A 17,855-nucleotide genomic window follows, 5' to 3' on the forward strand; every position below is an offset into this window, starting at 1 on the left:
CTATAAAAGCCTTGTGGGATGTTTGTTTTACTTAACATCATCCAGATCTGACATAATGTTCGTTGTAAGTCTGTTGTCAAGATACATGCATTGCTGCAATGTGAACCACTACATGGCAACAAAAAGAGTTTCGTGATACATAAGAGGAACTCTGAGCCATGGAATGAAGTTTATGAAAACTAAAAAGGTTAAACTATTTGGGTATTCAGATAATGATTAGGCTAGGTCTACTGAAGACATGAAGAGTACCTCAAGTTATTTCTTAACTTTAGGGTCGAGTGTGTTCGGTTGGAACTTGAAGAAGCAAGAAACAATAGCATAGTCAACTATTGAAGCTAAGAATTTGACAGCCGCAACAGTTGTAAATCAAGCTATCTGGTTAAGGAAATTGCTTAATGATTTGAATTTAAAACAAGAAGAAGCAATAGAGATTAAGTTTGAGAATCAATCTTTTGTTTCAATTGCAAAAAATCCAGTATTCAAAATGGAAGAATAAAACATTTTTAAAATCAAATATCAATTTGTGTGAGAAGTGGAACAAGCGACGGAAGTAACATTAGTTCAATGCAGTTCGCAAGATCAGTTGACTAACATTCTAACAAAACCCCTTAGGAATATAAAGTTTGAAAACCTACGTTATGATAATGGGGTTCTCAACATGGAGGCCAAGGTGGAGTGTTGCGAAGTGACCTTCCATGCAATGGTGAACCTTGATCAGAAATCTGCGAGCTTACTAATAGCGCAAGCTCACCAAACCTATGATGACATTAAAGGTGCGAGCTCTATCAGGCGAACCCATACCTGCAAGCTCTTTAGTTCTTGTCAACTTGCGCTGAAAGAGTGATTATTTTTTAATAAGACTTTTTAGTTGCTGATTAGACTGAAATCAATCAATGGGGAAGTAAATTGTATGAATCAAGTTGCAAGATTAAAACAAGTTGTAATTATTCTATGATTATTTTTAGCTTATTTATGCTCACTTGTATACATTGTATTAACTTTTTCATTAATGAAATAGTTGATCACAAACTGATCTTTCTCATCTTTGATCTTTTTGTTTTTCTTTCAATTCTTACTTCATCAAAAATCCAACAACTTAATTTTCAAAAGGGTTGATGCGGTTTGAGAACGATAGCCATGTCTGTAATCAACATAGGTAGACGCATGTCGACCTCTATTTAAAGCCTGAATTTTACTTAGAAAGTGCGGTTGGTGGAAATCAACCATGGGTTGGAACCCAAATCTTTGTTGAATACTTTAAAGCTGTAAAGAAATAGAATCCTCAACTTCATGGAACTAATGAGAAACAAAGGCTGAATTTCCAATTCTTCCGCAATTCATATAAACTTTACGAATACGTTCATAACAAAAATTAATCCAATCAAGTTTCCCATCATCTCTTTGGATAACACACCCAGGTAGCAGAGGTTCCTAAGGTGTAAGACGGGGGCATACTCGCATGTAACGGATATTCCATGGTGCAATATTTTCCCAATCAATTCTTAGTACCTCCCCTGCAACTTGTGCTATTCGTCTTGCTACAAAAGGTCTGTGATATTCGAGAGGCAAGCCCCAATTATGTACCCATTTATCAACATAGGAAAACATGTCTCTGTTAAGGTAAACATTAAGTTTCCATCTAGTAACCATCAAGAGGATGACTTCTATAGACCAAGGGCCTCTATTTAGAATATGTTCCATTTCATCTCTACTTTCAAACTAATAACATAAGAATTATCATCCCGACTAATCACAATAATCCTAAAACTCAGACGCCAAATATTACTTAGAGTACCTTGTAAGAAATCCACTGAGAACCTACGTACATCATGCAGATAAGCAAGAATGCAATTTCGCCAAAAGGAATGACTTACCGATAATTCATCACGATAAAATGGAATGATCGGCCCCTTACGAATCCTAGAAAACATGTCTCTGTTAATCTCTTCAGAATTAGATAGAGAGAGTTATGAAGCAGAAGAATCTATGTTTGCACTTTCAGTCCAACTACTTTCATGATCAAGACCCATAGTCTTAAACTGAGAAACCGGACACTTAGAACTAGAGTAAGACAATGGTTCTCTACATCTTTTGCATGTTGCCACAGTATTCCTCTTAATAAATAGAGAATCTTACCTTTGATAGAACATGTGTCTCTCAGGAGTAGTCTTAGGATCTATATACGATAGGGAATAGTAGAGAAAGTGGCTATCAATCAAAGAGCTCTTAAAAAAGGAGAAAGGAGAAAATATAACACTAATTGGTAGGATCAAAGAAGCCCAAAAGCTACCCAAAAGACGAAACAGAGGACCAAAGTGGAGTAATTAAGGAACATAGATTATAATCCGATGTAAGTCTTCAATACCCTCAAAATACAAAGATAATCAAGTTATATAAAACACCAGAAAGAATAACCCAAAGAACCCCCAATAACCACAGCAGAGACAAACAAAATCAATCCTACCAAAAGAGATAATAGAAGCAACTCAAATAGTTAAAACACAGGTAAACCGACATAAACTAACTTACCACCCCCTTACCAGAACTATAGTTGAAATAATACACAATATCCACTGTGAAAGAGTCTGTAAAAGGTATCAATTAGACAAAAGACGGGATGATATCGTAATTTGCAGAAGTCGCGGATAAAGCCTCAAAAAGGAAAACACTCTCCCTTTTCGAGAGATAATCCATTCAAATTTGTTAACTGCGTTGTAACTGGAGCCATAATTACCATGAAATTATTTTAACAATTTTTTGTTCACAAGTTGTTTTTAACATGATTTACTAATCGTTTATAAATCCACATAATTTCCATGCATTAAATATTAAAAAAAACTATTAAGTTTGAAATTCAAACCTAAAAATATGAAGTATCATCTTTTAAAAGTAGCTACATAAAAGGCTAACTTAATCAGATTCTTCTAAAATCCATTATCATCATTATTAAGCTCCTTTGGACTTCTGTTAAGAGAAATACATCCACGTACATAGAATACTAGAATAAGTTTAAAGTAATTTAAGGTAAATTATCCAAATTCAAAACAACATACATATTATATGTTTCATATTTGCTTTAAACTTGAAACATAAGATAATAGAAATGTATTCTCGCAAAAGTTCAGCTTTTATCCTTTGCTAGAATTTGATACGTCGCTGCTAATCTATATTAGCTAAGAGAAGGGAAGCCTGCAAAAAACACGATAAAGAAAACAGAGAAAAAAATATTTATCAAACATTTGTTGATTATTCTATAAAAAGAAAAGCTAATTCTACTCAATTACATTTGATCATACCAGAACCCTAAGCTTGATTTAATTGATTCATAGTCATTCAATAAATCAAATTTGAAACTATAACATCTACAAACCCTTTCTGTCTTCACAAATCATAGTTTTATTTTTCATCCTAAAAAGCCTGATCACAGCCTTTTCCTAGAATGTTTTTTAGTTATCTCCAATTTAATTGTGTGATTAAAAGTAGTAGTAAGCAACTGGTATCTGGCTTTTATCTTTCAAACTTTAATTCTCATAATTTAAAGCATGCATGTTTTAAGAGATTCTTTTGATTAGATCTCGATTATTTCAGAGTTTACAAATTGGATCTCAAACAAAAGATGCTATCTTTTTACTTATTTTTTACATTTACAAGACCCGGAACAAAATCTTACTTAAGGAAAGCTGAGCTCCTTACCGCTTGATTTAACAAAGAATGGTTGGAAGATATTAAATTTTAGCTTACCCTAGTTTAAGAGAAGTATCTGAGCTATCATCTTCCAATGAAGGGCCACTACTACAACTATAAACATCATCGACAGATTGTGATGACATGCCTTCTTCTTGAGTTGCAACTTCTGAATCTACTAAGACAAGTCTCTTGCCCTTGCACAATGACACCAACTGAAAACATCCCTAAAATCTTTTGTCAATAATGGTATAATTAACTTGGAAATTGGTGTATAACATATTAACAGGTACCAAACTACTACTTACTTTTTCTTTAAGTAGCTTGTTTTCTTCCTGCAATTGTGCCCCCTGTCATTTTCATCAAAGAGGAAAGTAAACACATCAAGGAAATGAAATTTTCCTAATGACTAGCATAAACCTGACAATGCTAGACATGATAAAAGACAAACAAGAAAAGAAAGAAAGAAACTAAACCCATGATAGGAGATAAGATCAAAAGACAAATACATCAAAGGAGTAGTTGGTTCAAGTAATTTGATATTCCTACAAGTTATGTGAGATTTTGACATAACATTCCAACGCTTAGATTCTAAAAATTACCTTGTGCTACTAACTTTATAGTCTGAATAACGTCAAGATTGCAATATATAAAAAGTAATTTCAATACCACCTCTTCCTTACACAACCTTATATTCATTTTATATCATAATTTATTTAAAAGGAAATTGTGTTTCTCTCATCTTTTACTAAGAAAATATTAGATTTTATTTAAATAATTGAGATCAATTTTAAAATATATATGGCCATTTAATTATTATGATGATTTGCATTTAATTTTCTTAATAATAGATGACTAGTGCAAAAATTTTAATTTCTTTAAGTTTACTAAGTTTATTCTTAAACAACGTGCATGAATCCATTTTTAACTAAACCATTTTACAACAACTTAAATTTTCTCAATCATTCTCATTTATAAAAATCTCAAAATAAGTCATTACACGCATGGTTCATATACCTTGAGTTCATATTATTCATACGAAGTTCCCTTTAATATTTACAAAAACTAAATTAGAATGCAATTCATATCCAAAATTATAAATCTACGTAATTTGTATGTTAATAATTCTTAAAGTTATTTCAACTTCTTTTTTTATACACATTAAAAAAATCTTAAAATTTCTATAACAATGACAATTTTATTAAAATGTGCTTTTAGATAATCTTGCATTCTATTAATTGAATCGAACAAGATAATGTAACCTAGCTAATAATATGTTAAGTAACCTTATATTCTAGCAATCCTATTATCAAAGATAATATTATTTTGTGAACCAAACAATCCATAACACGCATATCCATGTAACATAAATAATTAACTTATCAAAATTTTTGTAAATATAAATAATTTAGACACAAATATGACATGAGAAAACATGTGATTGTAAAGCCTAAATTTTCACTAAACTTGAATGGTTATAATTGTAAATTGTTGTAGATCTAACATTTCAAGTATTTGTAGCACCACTCTAATTATAGCTTTTAACATTGGATTCACATCTCAACATGATACATATTTCTTAAAACATATTGTCAAATTGGTCATTTTTATAAAATTACAAAGAAGCATATTTGGAGCAATCCCGTAATTATAATTTTTAACATTGGAACTTTCTCTAAATTGAATCGCAACACCAAATTCGTATTGTGGCAGATTAATATGCAAGCTATCCTTGCGCAGATAAATCTAGAGGATGCTCTGCTAAGTATAAATAAGATGCATTCGACACTGATGGATGAAAAGAAGAAGCGTAAGGATCGAAAGGCTTTGACGCAATTACATCTACATTTGTCTAATGAAATTTTACAGGATGTGATGAAGGAGAATATCATTGCTACATTATGGATGAGGCTGGAGCAACTATGTATGCCAAAAGCTCTAACCAGCAAACTCATATGAAGCAGCGTCTTTATACTCATCATTTGAAGAAAAGTGTGTGTGCACGAACACTTAACAGTGTTTAAAAAAATTCTCTCAGACCTTGAGGCCTTGGAGGCTCAGTATGATAAAGAATTAGTGTTCGTTTTGCTTTGTTCGTTACCCCCGCCTTATTCAACCTTTAGAGATGATTTTGTATAACCACGAGTCTATCACAGTTGATGAGATTTATGATTCGTTAACCTCGTATGATAAGATAAAGTCTCTTGTGGTTAAACTCGCTCTCAAAGAGAGGGTTTCATTGTTCGAGGGAGACAGAATTGGAATATTAATAATGATCGTGGAAAGACATAGGATCAAAATCCTCATGGTAAATCTAAGGGAAGATCAAAGTTTTTAAACAAAAGTAAAACTTATAACATCTGTAAAAAGAAGGAGCATATTAAATCTGAGTGTTATAAGCTGCAGAATAAGATCAAAAGGGATGTTGCGAATCAAAAGAGCAAACAAGCGGAAAAATGCTTGATTCGGTAAACTTGTAGCTAATGTTGTAGAAGACTACAACACGGTGAACTTCTAGTCTCTTCTGTCAACAATTCTAAAGTGAGTGAGAAGTGGATCATTGATTCGGGTTGCACCTTCCATATAAGTCCTAATCGAGATTGGTTTACAACTTACGAAACTATGTTTGAAGGTATTGTTTTGATGGGAAATAATGTTTTGTGTAAAATCGCAGGTGTTAGAATGATTAAAGTTAATATGTTAGACGGGGTTGTCAAACACTTGGTGACGTGCGACATGTTACAGAATTAAAGATAAATTTGATTTCGTTGAGTACTTTTGATTCAAAAGGGTACAAATACATAGCTAAAAGTGAAGCTTTGAAGATTTTCAAAAGTTTTCTCGTTGTGATGAAAGGGTAGAGAAAGACTACCAAGTTATATGTTTTGCAAGGTTCTACAGTTACTGGTGATGCAACTTTCGCTTCCTCTTCCTTACCAGATGATGATATTACTAAATTTTGACATATGCGCCTAAGGCATATGAGTGAGAATGACATGATAGAATTGAGCAAAAGAGGACTTTTAGATGGGTAAGGAATTTACAAACTGAAGTCCTGTGAGCACTATATTTTTGGGAAGCAAAAGAGAGTTTAATTCACCAAAGGAATCCATAACACGAAGAGAATATTGGATTATATTCATTCTGATATGTAGGGATCATCTATAATGCCTTCGAGAGGTGGGGCAATTATATGCCAACACTTATTAATGATTTTTCTAGAAAATTTTAAATATTTTTCCTGAAGCAGAAAAGCAATGTGTTTTCCGCATTTAAATCTTAGAAAACTATGATTGAAATATAGATTAGAAAACAAATAAAACACCTTCGCACAAACAATGACTTAAATTTCTGTTCTGATGAGTTTAATGAACTTAAATATCTGTTCTGATAAGTTTAATGAACTATAGAAGTCAGAAGGGATCATGAGACAATTGGTAGTTCGTCATACTCCACAGCAAAATAGTGTCGAAAAATGAATGAACATAACAATCACGGATAAGGTTCGATATATGTTGTCGAATGTCAACTTACCAAAGTCATTTTGGGCCAAAGTAATATCTACTGCATGTTTTTCGATCAACCGATCTCCATCCGTTGTTATTGAGAAAAAGACTTCACAAAAAGTATAGTCTAGTAATCCTGCTAATTATTCTAATTTAAAGATTTTTGGGTGTTTTGCGTATGCTTAAGTGGATAATGAAAAATTAGAATCAAGATCCATTAAATGTGTTTTCCTTGGTTACAAAGCTAGTGTAAAAAGATATAATTTATGATGTCCTAAAAGTAGAAAAGTTGTTATTAGCAGAGATGTTTTTTATAAAACTACTATACTATCTAACTTATCTCTTAAAGACTCTTCTAATAAAGAACAACAAAATCAAATGGAGCATAAATTAATCCCAAAACCACAATAGAGTCGACTTATCAAGCCGGTACATATATTCAGAATAGAGTTGCTTCTTCAACACAATACTCTATTGCTAAACCTCTAAAGAGGTACGCCGAGGCTGACCTAGTTATTTATGCTTTAAATGTGGCTAAAGATATAAATGCAAACCAAGAGCTATCTACTTATTTTGAGGCGGTTAGCTGTGAAGACTTAAAAAAATGGATGTTTGCTATGTAAGAAAAGATGGAATCACTCTACAAAAATAGAACATGGGATATTGTATAACTTCCTAAAGGAAAAAATGATGTTCGTTGTAAATGAGTGTTTAAAAAGAAAGAAGGGACTCCACGAGTTGAAGAACCTAGATATAAAGCAAGGCTTGTTGCAAAAGGGTTATAATCAAATTTTAAGTGTGGACTTCACAGATGTGTTCTCCCTAGTTGAGAAATATAGGTCAATTCGCGTTTTACTTAGTATTGTAGCCATGCATGATTTAGAACTTGAGCAGTTAGATGTAAAAATTATATTTTTGCATGAAAAACTTGAGGATATTTACATGCAACAACTAGAAGGTTTTACAGTTTCAAAAAAAGAGAACTATGTTTGCTTGCTGAAAAAGTCCCTTTACGGTTTGAAATAGTCACCAAGGCAGTGGTACAATAGGTTTGATTCATTTATGACTTTTCATGATTTCAAAAGAAGTAGCTTTGACAATTGTGTTTATTTTAATAAAAATAGTTATGGTACTTTTATATATCTACTCCTCTATGTTGATGACATGTTGATAGCAATGAAAAACAAATGAGGAATAAGAAAGGTCAAAGCTTAGCTTAGCGAAGAATTTAAGATGAAAGATTTGGAACCAATAAATAAAATACTTAGTATGGAGATTCTCAAATATAGAAAAGCAAGTAAATTGTACCTTAAGTCCGAATGGGTATATTGAGAAAGTTCTTTGCAGGTTCAATAGACAGAATGCTAACCCTATTAATACTCCTTTAGCAGCTCATTTCAGACTTTCATCGACTTTATCTCCACAATCAGATGATGAGATTGAGTACATGTCACATATTCCATATTCTAGGGCAGTGGGATCTCTCATGTATGCTATAATTTGTTCACATCCAAATTTATCATATATAGTCAGTGCAATTAAAAAATACATGGTGAATCTTGATAAAGAACATTGAAAAGCAGTTTAATAAATTTTAAAATACTTACGAGATACTATTGATGTTTGCTTACAATTTGAAAGAACTAGAGATGGAGTCATTGGTATGTTGATGCTGATTTTGCTCGAGACCTTAATAAAAGATCTCTCACAAGTTATATCTTTACAATCGAAGATTGTGCAATTAGTTGGAAAGCCACTTTGTAAACTACAATCACTTTGTCTACCACTAAAGCTGAGTACATGGAAATTACTAAGGCTTATAAAAAAGCCATTTGGTTGAAAGGACTTTTTAATTAACTCAATGAAGACATTCAAATCAATACAGTATTTTGTAACAATCAAAATGCCATCTTCCTTAACAAATATCAAATATTTCATGAGAGAACAAACCATATTAATGTTTGATATTATTTTGTTCATGATATTATTTCTCGGGGTGATATTGTTATAAACAAAATTAGTACTCATGAAAATCCTGCAGATATGATGACTAAGTCACTTTCCATAACCAAGTTTGATCATTGCTTAGACTTGATGTTCATTGTTGAAGTTAAACCCTTAATGGATTTTTCAGAAGAGGTGAAGAACTTGATTGTTGAGAGTTCACGATGAAAAACTTATTTATTGAAGAATTCGTGTCAAAGTGGAGATTATTAGAGATGTGACCCAAATTCATGATAAAATAAAATACAAGTGGTAAAATACAAGTGTGCAAGAGAAGTTCAAATAGAAGTATACTGTCTCTGTTTAATGTTGATTTGAATAATTTATTTTAACCTTACTGCATTACTTCTATTTTATTTTTATTAGAATATAATTTTACACATCTATAAATAGACATAGTCTACTCTTGTATTCATTCGAATTCAACATATTGAATTGTCTTCTCTTCTACCCGTGATTTTTTTTTCCTTGAAAGGATTTTCACGTAAAATCTGCGTATTCGTTATTTTTTGTTCTCTTTTCTTTGTGATATATTGTCATTATCGACGTTCTTTCACACAAATTTTAATGGTAATCTAAACAGATACAAATCTTGTCTCATTGTAAAAATATCCAAGTGTACCACTCTACTTTCAATCTCATCATGAAATTGACAGCATTCATTTCATCTTATTACATGATGTACAAAACAATTAGACTCTACATTAGTTAGATGTAAACAATGCATTTCTTCAAGAACATCTTCGTGAAAAAGTGTATATGAGACAACTACTAGACTATAAATATCTCAATAATCCAACTACATCTGTGAAATAAAGAAAGCTATTTACAATCTAAACAAACACCCTATTTATCACTCAAATTCTTCTCTGTTATCCGTCACCGAAAGGTACACTTAATCATATTTTAATGTATATGGATGATATTCTCGTGGTTGGAAACAACTCTAACATTATTCAACAAGTCATTTAAGACCTTGCAACTCATTTCTCTTAAAGATCTTGGCTCTTTAACATATTTATTGGACATTATAGTCATTCTAATTGTAGATGGAATTTTGCTTTCTCAAGTTATGCACATCTCTGATATTCTAACCACTTAAAAAAATTCTAAATGTAAACATGTTTAGACACTTATGAGTTCTAGGTTTTCCTTAACTTTTGATAATGGTGCTCTTCGACTCTTCCAACTAATGAAACTCTCTATCATTAAATTATTAGTAAGCTTCAAAATTTATCACTCACTAGACTTGATCTTAGCTTTATCGTCAACAAATTTCCAATTTTATGCATGATCTAATGGCTAGACACTATCATTATGTTAAATGACTCCTTTAGCATCTACAACAAACAATCATGACTTGAAGATAATAAGTTTACCCCTTGATTTTTTATTTACTCTAATGTGGACTCAACAAGTGATATAAAAAAATCATACATCCACTTTTGACTTCATTTAGTTCTTTGGCCATGTTGGTGTGAAAGGATAAAAATAAACTTTGAGAAATTAACCAAAGCTTTAAAGCGTGTATCAATGTCACTTTTTTTAAAGTTCTATTCACCCCCAACCACATTATTGTGTGTAAAAGAATTACTAACATATGTACCACAAGGATAAAATAAAACCCAATGATTGGCTATGTTTTGCACTGACGGAAATAATCCACTAAATACTTACTAAAGCATAGCAAAGATATCAATTTTTATAAAAAAAATATTGCGAAATTTTTTTATAAAATAATATAAAAATATAAAAGATGGAAAAATAAAAATAAAATTTGTTTCTGTGATTTTTTTAATGTTTCATACAAATGAAATTTCACTCTTATTTATAAGTCACATGTCTTTTCATAGAGATATAACTACCCAAATAGATAGTCATATCTTTAGCAATAAACATAATTATTCAATAGATATTTATTTAAATAATTATAACTATTTGTTAATAATCAAGTAACATAATTTTGAATTTAAAAGACAACTTATCACTATAAATAGTAACTTTTGGTTAATAATCAAGTGACAATTTTTAAATCACTTTTAATTTTACAATTAGAACCATTAAAACATTATAAATATTTTGAAATTGTTCCAACAATCTCTCTCACTTTCAAAATGTTTTAAATTTTGATAATCTTGAAAATTTTGCATAAATGAAGGCGTCTTATGATTAAATCTTCACTTAGCGAAAACATTAAAGTTAATTGAAATTGCATTATAGACAATACTTTGAATCAGCTCTTCCATTTAATTAATCAAACACATCTCACAAAACAATTCCAACACCAATCAATACACAATATCCAAAGACATTATTATGACCATGTATCTGTAACCTCTTTTCATGAGTGTTGTTAGAGTCAGACCCTTGAACTTTTAGAAGCATACACGCTTTCACTCACACAGGTAGATTTCATCAAAAGTGTTCTTGTAATTATAACAATCCAACATCATTATGTTATGAATCTATTAAGAGTATAATACTCTCACCATTTCTTTATCATTACAGGTACCTAAAACTTTTTAACTTGGGATGATATATTATATATTATTTTATAGTGCTAGTAGTCACCTACTAATGATGTATTGTCTCATTAAACTTAAGACTTGACATTATACTAAGCGTTAAGTTTCCATCATGGGTGAGTCAAATATTATAGGCTTGTAATTCATCCCTAAATTTCTAAAATTTCAACATAGTTATATCAATTATCTGTACCACATGCTGAAACTTTATTTGTGTCTAGAAATTCACAAGACCATCATCATGATGTTCAATTACCTATTCTTTCGCAAAAAAATGCAACCAAGAATATCTCTTCTACTATTGTTAAATTACAGTGATCACTTTATCTTTTCTTATAATGACAATTTTATATTTGGCTACTTTATTTATTTATTGATATCCAAAAAAAATTAATTTCACAATCACCAAATATATGAAACAATACATCATGTCCTTTTCACCAAGTTGTCATAAAGAGGTCTCGAATCCCTTTGATGAAACTAAAAACATTTGTTATTTGTCATAGTTTCTTTTCAAAGTCAGTATATGACTTTAGAACTTTATTGCATTCATAGTCAAATAACATTTTTCTTAATAGACCATATATTTAGGTGCAACATATATAGTTATATTATTAGACCATCAATTGTCCAATAAGTGAATATAAAATTACACATTTATTCACCCTTCATCATGAAAATTGTCAATTATTTTCTAATTATGATCAAAATCATATCTATCACCTAAATGGGTCAAATAACATTTATATTATTATTTTCACATTCATGAGATCTTTGATTCATGCCTTCTAAAGTAAATTTTAAAATTTACATCTTAAAATTTTATAAAACCACGAGATTATAAATCATATCCAAACCATATATAAAAAATCACACGCACCACTGTAAATGTCCATGGTATGATCTCAATTTTAAATATATGATTATCACATTATATTATCACTAGAAGATTTCATGCCAGAATAGTGATATTACTATATTAGAATGTTTTTCACTATTCTACATTGATTAGAAAATTTAACCATACATATGCATGTAATTTATTTCATTTCAAGTCAAAACCGCTTCTAATCCAAACTTTGTAACATAGAATAAAAAATATGTAATCATATATAAAACTCGTCTAGTTTAAGGTTATTTAACAAAAAAAAACCAAAATTATTTAAATTATATGATCTACAAACTTTTGATTTTAGAAATGAAAATGTCTCACCAATATCATCAAAATGCTAGTTACTAATATCATGATTTAAATAAAAAAATGATTTCACGTCTCAAATTAAAATATATATCATAAAAAAGAAAGAAATACTTTTATACTAAAAATTTCACTCACAATTTGGATGGAATGAATTAAATTAATTCAACTCCAACCAAACATATATATAATGTACCATTAAGTACATAAGTGCCTTTCTGAAGAAGTTTACCAAATAGAATTTAGTTTTGAAATCATCAAATAAACATATGTTTTCGGCTTAAGGCAACAATTGAAACATTATTCCTTACATTGCTTAAAAATTTCAATAACTTCTTTTTTTTCTCCTTTTCATGATTGTAAAAATATATGCATATCATATATATTATATAATTATGTACCAATGGTAACTATGCATGTACCCAAATCTAGAAATAAAGTTTAGCTATATTTGAATTGAAGTCCCTAGGTTATTTTTAAACTTTTTAAACCACCCCTAAGACAAGTATTTAGTACCAAGTTAAAAATATTTGGATTGCAATGCGCTTTAGAGTAATTATGGAATACTTATATGGCTGATTAGGGAATAATTGCAATGGAACTAAATAGTTAAATTGGAACTACACAGTTAGTAGTGGAGGACACAATGATCATGTTTGTAGGTTCTAAAACATTAAATTAGAATGGATGGCATGCAAAAAAGGTCAATATAAATCGAGGTAAATGATGTCTTTTATTGGGTTCTTTTCTTTTCTAAGGGTTATTTTTTAGTGTTCTCTCTCGGTTACTCAAACGATGGGAAGGAGAAGATGAAATCGCATTTGCATTTTGTGAAAAGACTAGTGATTTAGTTGAGTATTTGCAACAATTACAAGCTGGTAAGTTTTTAAACCCTTCCGTATCTTTGGATAGAAAGAAAATGGAAAAGAAAACTTTTGGATTCTCTGTAAAATCCAAACCGGTGGATTGTAAGAAACCAAGCTTTAACTAGCTTTAAAATTTTTCTACATTTTATTTTTTGGTTTTGATGCTCATGAATGCTTCTGTTTTGTTTGAATTCAGATGATTTCTTTGCGAAAGAAGTGAAGAGGTCCAAGCATCATAGAAAAACTAAATAGATGAAGAGGACACAGCCTTCTAGTATTCAGCTCGTGAGTCCCTAAACTCAAACCTTCAATTTTCACCTTGCATGTTTCAGTGCATTGATTTGGATTGTGACTCTTCTAAAATTCTGTTGCATGTTCTACTAATGTCAAGATGTGGCTTTGTTGTAAGATGATGTATGTTAAATGTTGGTATGCATATGCGTGTCTGGTTGTGAGCATAAGCTTGTGGTATTAAGGAGATATTTAGTAGGTAAATTACTACTAATTATGTTGTGTTGTTCAACAGTCCATTGGGTTGTAATGTGTTTTAGCGATTGTGGTAAAATGTTGGTGTCTTTTATTTTGTGCTAGCAAACTATATAATTAGTTGAATGTGTGATTTTGTGAGATGTTTGATAAAGTGTTTTATGGATAAAATGAATTATATATAGAGTTTGGGAGGTACGTGATGATTAGGGATGAAAGAATAAAGAGATGTCATGTTGTGCACTTTATGCCAAATGTTAACTGACTTTGTGGAGGTTTGATTGAAGGGTACGAAGAATACGTATGTATGATATTTGGTGTTGTAGAGATTTAGTTGGTCTATAAGGAAATTTATACACACAAGTATATGATGACCCTACTAGGGTTCTTCCCAAGTATGAGACTCTGCGAAGTCTAAAGCTCTAAGTCTCATGTATGTATGCAAGTCCCATGGCCATAGGCACACACAAGGTAAGGCAATCCACTAGACTTATCTAATGATTCAAGTTACAATAGCCCGTTAGACTTGTTCTCTAAGCTTCATAACAAGGTTATTCGTGGAAATTCTCCATGTGAAAGTCCACAGAACAATTCACATAAATGAATCCACATTTATATAAGTATCTGCCTATGGATCTATATGTATGAGTCTGCCATTTATGAGTTCGCATCAATGAATCTTCCATATGAATCTATATGTATGACAATCCGTTGAATTTACCTTTATGATTTAAGCTATGACAATCTACTGACCGCATATTCATATTTCAAGTTTAAGAATTCAAGAAGACTATCTTTCAAGTAAGAGTCTGCATGGATTATCTTTCAAGTAAAGAGTCCACAAAGACCATCATTCAAACATGAATTCACGTGGATTATTATCCAAGCATGAGTCCGTAAGGACTATCTTTCAAGTATCGGTCTGTAAAGACTATATTAGAAGTTAAAACAGTCTGTAGGACTTGCCCTCAAGCTTCAAGGATAAGTTGATCCACTTATACTCCGCTATATGAAAGTTTGCAAAAATAAATCCGCCAATAGTTTGCAAAAATAAATTTGCCAAGTGCGAGTCTGAGTGTCTAAGTCTTCCAAGCACGAATCTACTAGGACTATCCATCAAGCATGAGTTCGAAAGAACTATATGTAAGTATGAATTTGTATATAAGAGCTCAAGTATGAGTCCGTTAATATGAATACGCAGTTATAAGCCCGCAAGTACAAGTCCACATGAAGCCATAAGTGTGAATTCATAGGCATGTGTCTGGTGTGTGGTAACCAAGTATGTTTTCGCAAAGATTTTACATCTTGTATAAGTCTGCTATGGGGCAATCCATCTAGACTTTCCGTAGTACATATGTTTACAGAAAGTGAAAGCGAACTATCTATTTAAGCAAAGTTTATTGTATGCATGTTGCATATATTCATACTTGAATTGTCTAACGTATTAGTTGGCTTTATGCGTGAATTATTCCAGGCAAGCTTTATGGGTGATTCGTATCATAAGAGTTGTTTAAATGTGCGAGTCATATGGCATATGAACTTATTTTATAGTGCAAGTTGTTGATTGTGCAAACTGCGTATAAGTACAAGTTAAATCCCATGCGAGTTATGCTAACATGCTAAATGCATCGTTGTGAGAGTTGCGAAAAAGTGCGAAATGTGTCAAGGCACGAGTTGTGCCAACATATGAGTTGTACCAATACGCAAACATGTCCATGTGCAACATATACATGGATTGGCCAATGCAATGGAGTAATCATACTATAAAATCATCTGAGGCAAGTTATTTAACGAACTCACTAAGTTCATCCTAAACTTACTTTCGCTCATTTGTTTTTCTTTTCAAGTATATATGTTTTGGAACACAAAAAAGGGACTAAGCCAAAATCCTCATGTGACAGCCCTAATTTGACCCTAGTCGAAAAGTGGTTTCGAAACCACAAAACCGAGTCACAAAAATAATTGATTGTTATATTATATGCTTATTGTATGTGTACATGCATGTTTGAAAGTTTCATGCTTTCATTTTGTCATTTGTATGTAAAATTTATTAAATAGGACTTATGTGTGACATTTTTAAAATGTGATAGGTTAACTTTAAAATGGTCTATTACTGCATGTAATCAAAAAGGTGGACTTGCATGTCAATTTCCCCACTTTGATAGTAGTGGCCGGCCATGGTAATGATGATAAGCAATATGTGTTATGTAATAATATTATAATATAGTAATGGCTTAATTTATATAATAAAAAATGTGTGTTAAATTAATTAAATGAATAAAACAAAGAAAAGAAATAAAATGTTCATCTTTTGATATCTTTGGCCGAAAATTCTAAGAGAAGTGAGGGGAAACAAGCACTCGGCTACTCCTTTCTAGTCTTAATTAAGGTATGAAATCCATGTTAGTTTTTGAATTCTTTTGCATATATTAAGCTAGTTACTGAGTCCCTTACTTGCCCATGTCAAAATTTTGAGTTTGGTAGTAAAATGAGTATTCGGTTATGGAAGAGGTTTAAGGGGATGTTTGTTGCCTTTATGAATTAAGGAATAATTAGGAATAGGTGATGTTGGAACTAATTTAATGTTTATATAGATAATTTTGAATGATAGAAAAAAATCGGCTTGTGCATTGGTGAAAATGCCAAATGTGAGCATTTATAATAGTTGAGTTATGCTTGTGTTTAAAGTGATGGATTGGAGTGGATGCCCATAAGTGTTGTGAATAATTACTAGTAAATTAAGGTTTTCTAGATTACCTATGTCATTGCCGAATGTGTGGATAGTTAAAGAAAAATTTGTTAAAATGCTTAGTAGATGGATATTCGGTTAATGTTGTGTTTAAATGAGCACGATGTGTTGTATTGATATTATGCTTAAGTGAAATTATAGAAATATATATGATGAAATTGATTTGGTGATATACATGTTTAAATAATATGTATACAAAGAATGTGTGAAAGAGTGAATTGGTAATAATCTCTTTGGGACAGCAGCAGTAAAGTGATTTTGAAAAATCACTATAAATTGTGAGAGTTGAGTTAGAAGCTGAACAAATTATGTAATTAAAGCTTGATGAGTCCAGTTTCTTATAAAAAAAACTATAAAAGCAAAAGAATTGCCAATAATGAGATAATTGAAGTAATGTGGGACAGAGTCAAAATGACTTCTAAATCCCCTGTTCTGTTTTTATAAAATCACTATAAAACGTATAAAAAGTCAAATGATGAAATTTATATACTTAGACTCCTTAATGAGTCTAGTTTCAAATTAAACAAACAATGACATGTTTTAAATTCTGTACAATGAGAAATTTATTTCGTAGTAAAGAGTGGTCAGATTAGTCAAACAGTGAAACAAGAAAAATTTTAGGAAAAATCTGGTATTGATTGGCTAAACTAAAAATTATAAAAATTTTATGGATAAAAGATAAATGAGTATTTTCAAAAAAAATTTACGGCAATTGATTTGGAGTTTCGTAGCTCTAATTATAAATAATTTAGTGACTGTTGCTTAGGAAGTCAGCTTATAGTGAAATTGTGATTATATTGTAAACATTGATAAAAATTTGCTAATAAATTGCTTATT

General features: G+C 30.9%; 1 protein-coding gene across 8 annotated transcripts in view; it reads right to left on the reverse strand.

The window, feature by feature from the left end:
* Positions 1-3,008: 3,008 nt before the first annotated feature.
* LOC107920922 (MADS-box protein AGL24-like) overlaps positions 3,009-17,855 on the reverse strand; it is a 28,635-nt gene continuing 13,788 nt past the window's right edge. For 4 of the 8 annotated variants that reach the window (XM_016850756.2, XM_016850755.2, XM_016850754.2 and 1 more), the window contains exons 7-9: positions 3,993-4,034; positions 3,742-3,911; positions 3,009-3,189 (exon numbers count right to left, since the gene is read on the reverse strand). In XM_016850756.2, coding sequence (XP_016706245.1) covers positions 3,174-3,189; positions 3,742-3,911; positions 3,993-4,034 — 228 coding nt within the window. In that variant the 3' untranslated portion in view covers positions 3,009-3,173. 8 annotated transcript variants of the gene reach the window in all.

The sequence above is a fragment of the Gossypium hirsutum genome, chromosome A01 (assembly GCF_007990345.1).
Source record: "Gossypium hirsutum isolate 1008001.06 chromosome A01, Gossypium_hirsutum_v2.1, whole genome shotgun sequence".
NCBI classification, from domain to species: domain Eukaryota; kingdom Viridiplantae; phylum Streptophyta; class Magnoliopsida; order Malvales; family Malvaceae; genus Gossypium; species Gossypium hirsutum.